This window comes from Benincasa hispida, chromosome 5, assembly GCF_009727055.1.
Source record: "Benincasa hispida cultivar B227 chromosome 5, ASM972705v1, whole genome shotgun sequence".
Classification (NCBI taxonomy): Eukaryota; Viridiplantae; Streptophyta; class Magnoliopsida; order Cucurbitales; family Cucurbitaceae; genus Benincasa; species Benincasa hispida.
The window spans coordinates 39,245,740-39,251,344 of record NC_052353.1 but is presented as its reverse complement, the minus strand read 5'-3'; the positions used below and the strand labels follow the sequence as shown (position 1 = coordinate 39,251,344).

General features: G+C 32.5%; 1 protein-coding gene across 1 annotated transcript; it reads left to right on the top strand.

The window, feature by feature from the left end:
• Positions 1-880: 880 nt before the first annotated feature.
• Positions 881-3,771, top strand: LOC120077325 (uncharacterized protein At4g06744-like). Its single transcript, XM_039031207.1, has 3 exons — positions 881-994; positions 1,054-1,877; positions 2,949-3,771. The coding sequence occupies exons 1-3, from the start codon at positions 881-883 to the stop codon at positions 3,541-3,543; spliced, it is 1,533 nt and encodes a 510-aa protein (XP_038887135.1). The 3' UTR covers positions 3,544-3,771.
• The last annotated feature ends 1,834 nt before the right edge of the window (positions 3,772-5,605 follow it).

The following is a 5,605-nucleotide window of genomic DNA, read 5'->3' as shown; positions in this document are numbered from 1 at the left end:
TGAAATTACAGATTGGTGATTATTATTGATTATCTGTAATTTGTAAATTCCTTATTGATTATAATAAAATTAATTCAAACTGGTTCTCCGAACCACTATATATCTTGATGTTCGTTCTTTATTTCTTTCGATTTATTCTGCTGATTGCAAAAACTCTCACAAACATAAATATAGTTAACCACACAGGGTTTTGCTACTAAATGAATTATTCAAATGTTTAAACAATGAAAATTTATGATCTGGCCAAATAAATGCCCTCTAAAATTCAAAAGGTAGCTAGTAATTAGAGAATTGAATTTTTTTTTTAAAAAAAAAGGTGAAAATACATGGAAACAAAAGAAAAATACTTACATGGTGACAAATTCTGGAAATTATTTCAAATGGTAAAATTGTTGAAAATATTTATAAAATATAGCAAAATTTTAGAATAAACGTTGATAGACATTGATAGACTTCTATAAGTGATATTGATAAGTCTATCAGTGTCTATCAATGTCTATCATTGATAGTTCTAAAATTTTGTTATATCTTGTAAATATTTTGGTTTATTTTTCTATATTTAAAAACAGCCTGATAAATTATTCTTATTTATTTTTGAAAAATATTTTAATTATTTTTTAATATGAGTGATGGTGAGGGAAGCATAAAGATAGATGCATCTTGGGATATACTAAGTATTACCACAAACAAAATTTGTCCCACGTAGCATTTATTATTCATAAATTTGACTTTTCAACATATAATTTTAATGCTACCACACTCTTGCTCGGTTTCATTTTTTTTTTTTTCCTTTTTTCTATATAATTTCCATGTCATCTGTGTACCGACGATTTGAGAAAATAAATTGTACCACAAATTTGGATGCCAAAGAGAGGGAAACATGGCCAAACCCTCACCTTTTGCCCTATTATTTATCTCTAATCTCTTTCTCTTCTCTTTCTTCTACACGGCGGCGATTGTCGCCGATGAATCGTCGCCTAAAACTGATCCTCAAGTAAAACATGACAAAACACTGTTCTTTTGTCTATTATTGGCATACTCCTCCGCCACCAGAATCTCCACCTCCGCCTCCTCCACTTCCTCCACCTCCACCTCCACCAAACTTCGCGCCTTCGCCTCCACCTCCGAGTCCTCCTCCACCTCCGCGTCCTCCTCCTCCTCTCACCTCCGCTGTCCCTCCTCCCCCTCCTCTTCCAGCACCTCCTCCTCCTACTTGTGCCAACCATCCCCCAACCCCATCGCCACGCCGCCCACCACCGCCACCCACCTCCACCTCCACCTCCACCCCGACCCCCACCCCCACCCACCGCCCCCATCCCCACCCTCACCCCCGCCCCCACCCCACCTCCACCATCGCGAACCAAAATTGCATTAAAGGCCATAAATAATTTCAAACCAAGAATCGAGTTTGACCCAAATAATGTCACAGCGACGTGGAAAGGGTCAGACGTTTGCAAATACAGAGGATTCATATGCGACACAGTTCCTGATTACAAAAGCGAGGCGGTGGCTGGAGTGAGCTTCAACAACTTCGAATTCAGCGGTTCTAAGCTAACTCTAAATGGGTTCATCGACCAGTTACCAGACATCACTTTCTTCCATGCAAACTCCAACAACTTCATCGGCACCGTCCCTGAACTCATCTCCGATCTCAGATTCTTCTACGAGCTCGATCTTAGCAACAACAAATTCACTGGCGATTTTCCAAAGCAAGTCCTCGGCGCCACTAAACTCACGTTCCTAGACATTCGGTTCAATGGCTTCTGTGGTCCGGTCCCAGAGAAGCTGTTTGATATGGACATTATCACTGCTATCTTCCTCAACAACAACAAGTTTAACAACTACATTCCGGCTAACCTTGGCAACACCCCTGCTCGGTATGCCCCTCCAATTTCTTAACTAATAAATTACTTTTTTGTTTATCCAATTTTTTTTTTTTAATATTTTTCATGGGTAATAGGCTGCACATAATTCATGCCATTTTCTTACATAGTGAAATAATTTTTTAAAAAAAGTTTCTCGTGGCAGATTTTTATTGGTGCAGAGTTTGGATTGCACCCAAGTTTTTTTTTTTTTTCTTTTATCTCGACTATCATAATGTGGTTAACAATTTCACACCGATAAAATTTTGTTACGTAAATTTTTTATTTTTCTTACTATATATATATTAACGAGGTTGTACTTAATTTTTATCCACCTTTAAATATGGATTGAAATGGTAAAAATATTTCAAAATCATATCAAGTAATTATTAGGAAATATGCAAATTCATCCGACATTGTAGCATTCCCATGTATAATTTTTGTCTAGTTAGTCCATTTTAAAATTATAAATTTAGTCTATATGGCATCTTTAGATAATCATTTGGTTTTTTATTTTTAGTAAATTCATAACACTATTTCTACTCAAAGTTTCTATGTTTTATTATTTACTTTAATTTACATATTTTATAAAACTCAAGTTAAGTTTTAAAAAATTAATACTACCAATTGATCAATTTTCTTTAACAAAGATGAAAATCATAATTAAAAATGGGGAGAAATCAAACCTAAATTTTTTTTTTAAAAAAAAAGAAAAGAAAAGAAAAGACGTTACCAATACCAAAAGTAAAATTTATGGATCTAATTGAAAATGTAGATATTTTCATTGGACATAATAAATTTTAAAATTTTTAAAATTATGTATACATATATTTTCAATTTATGAAGAGATATATTAAATATAAAATTGAAATTTTAAAACCTATCAAACATGTGATTAAACAACTTGTGTGACGGAATCCAACTTCAAATAATATAATAATTACTTGTTTAGAGACCAAAATAAAACATATCTATCATATTTCAATAACTCAATAACCATGCATTAAACATTTTTTTTAAAAGAAAAAAGGAACTTAAACCTTACAACTTAATTAAGGAAAGTGAATATTTCTTTTCTTCCAAAAGGTACCTCACCTTCGCCAGCAACGAATTCACTGGCCCGATCCCAAAAAGCATTGGAATCGGAAAAACAAAGAAGAACCTAATCGAAGTCCTCTTCTCCGACAACAAGCTTTCCGGCTGTTTACCAATGGAGATCGGTCTTTTAGAGAATGCCGTTCTCTTCGACGCAAGCAAAAACTCCCTCACCGGCCCAATCCCACATTCCTTTGCCTGTTTAGCCAAAATGGAGCTTCTCAATTTCGCCGACAACCACTTCTACGGCGCTGTTCCGGAGGCCGTCTGCAAGTTACCAAACCTCCAAAACTTCACTCTCCGCAACAACTTCTTCACCCAAGTCGGCCCCGTCTGCCGGAACTTGATCTCGAAGAAAGTTCTAGACGTTTCTGGAAACTGCATTTTGGGTCTGCCGGAGCAGAGATCGGAAGAGGAATGTACCCATTTCTTCACCAATGTTGAGTACTGTCAGGATGAGAAGTCAATGAAGTACATTCCTTGTAAAGGGAATTGGTATTTGAATGAAGATCCGGCCGCCGTACTCCGTCGGCCGGCGAGGAAAGTGACGGAGATGAGAACTTACGCGGCTCTTGTCCCGCATTAAATTTCTCATTCAATATGATGTTTATTTTTCTCTTATTTTCTGTGTGTTTTTATTATTATATCTTTGGTCAACAAAATTTATATATATTATTAAGAAGCAATGAAAAATAAAGATAGTAAGTTGAGGATGGTAATTTGTGAAATGTATGTAATAGTAACTTCCATTTGTATTGGGATATAATCAATTTATAATAGTAAAACTCTAGCATATTTGTCAAAATGAGCTTTATTCAGTGTTGTTGGGATGTGCTCCGTCCCTAGAGATTCAATTCCCAATTCCCCAGATGTTGTATTCATAAAAAGAAAAAAACTCGAACATATATACCTTTAGCCGATGTTGTTACCCATTTTTCTTGGCTCTTCCTTTATTTATATATATATATATATATAGTTATATATATATATATAAAAGTTCGAATTTTCACTTTTCATAATTAATTACCCTATAACTTTGTTCTAGCTACTAATGAAATTAATGTTATAAATAGTCCTATTTTAAAAATGTTAAATGTTTGAATTTTTAGATCTAGAAAGCAAAAGAAAAGAAAGAATTAATAAAAATGTTAAAATATCATTTTGCTGCTTATACTTTTTAACTTTATTTTATTTTGATTTCAATTTTAGTCATGTGTTTTCTCTAAATTAATCTGGGGAAACTTGCTAATTTTTCTCAAAAAATGTTTTTGATAAAAAATTAATTTTAGAAGACTAAAATATATTAAGATTTATTAAAAGTAATGGACTAAATTTAAAATTTATTAATAGTACAAAAAATATCATATATTATTTATATTCTTCATGTAAAAACACATAATAAAGTGTCAACATGCCTCTACATACACTACTTTATAACGTGCATTAATCAAGTTTGATAGACTTTTTCACGCCTGCTAACTATTTCTTAACTGTATGTGAATATCAAACAAGTTAGTAATCTTTATCTAACAATATTGTCATCACATAATACTACTAGATTTTTTCTAACAATATGTGGGATTCAACATTCTTTAACTTATTGAGCTATGCTTCGATCGGGACCTATCAATATTTATCACATTTAATATTTTGGAGGGATATTTAAATCATATTCCACACACACACACACACACACAATATATATATATATATATATATATAAAGCTTTCCTCAAGAAATAAATCTCAACTAGTACTTCGTTTATGTCGATGACAAAAATAAGAACTATATGAAAATACCCCATAAACTGATAAAGTGCACATAAAAGATCATGTTAATTTAACAACATATAATAAAGAGCCCCTAAGTCCGAAATTTTCTAGTATCATTCATTTATATTTTATTTTTCTTTTTGAATTAACATTGACCATTCACTACTGTTTGTGCTAAGATTAAAGATTAGGTAGCTGAACATAAATGTTTGTAATGTTTTTAATAAATGATACCAAATATAATGAATGTGGGAGTTGTAAGCAAAAGTAGCTAGTAATTAGATTGGTTGAAATAAATATGCCCTGCTCTGTGTGCCAGCATGGTTCTATATATTATATATATTGCTAAATGTCTTGTCCAAACAACTTTACTTGATGAAAATTAATATGGAAAACCATGCCATGTTACTTAAATGAGGTGTGAGCCCCACAAATTAGGCCAATGATTTCAAAATTACTAGTATTCTCTTCAAAGTTATATAGAAATTATCTTTCACCTTTCACGCCTAGAATAGAAATATTTGAACAAATGGAATGTGACTGTATCCTTTCAATTCCCATGAGTTATGTATATTCTTTCTTTTAAAATATTATCTAACTTAAAAAAGAGACGTGATTATTCGAATAGCCACGAATTAACCTATAAATATGTACCTTCTTGAAATTACATTTTAACATTTCTATAAATATTTTCTTCAATAAAACCTTTCTACCTTTTATAAATTTATTGAAGTCGGGTTTATTCCACAAAGTAGAGTTTGTTGGATCTTGTAAACGATGTCTTGCTTCTATAAGAAAATGTAGTTTGTTCTATCCTATGAGACAATTAGGCTCTTGAAACTCATGTACTAGAGCAAGTAAAATTATCTTAAGAAG

Bases quoted from the DNA above. Each gene is read 5' to 3' on its own strand.
- LOC120077325 (XM_039031207.1), top strand. From the start codon at position 881: ATGGCCAAACCCTCACCTTTTGCCCTATTATTTATCTCTAATCTCTTT. The intron at 995-1,053 runs GTAAAACATGAC...CTCCGCCACCAG, and splicing joins CGCCTAAAACTGATCCTCAA to AATCTCCACCTCCGCCTCCT. The intron at 1,878-2,948 runs GTATGCCCCTCC...TTCTTCCAAAAG, and splicing joins CTTGGCAACACCCCTGCTCG to GTACCTCACCTTCGCCAGCA.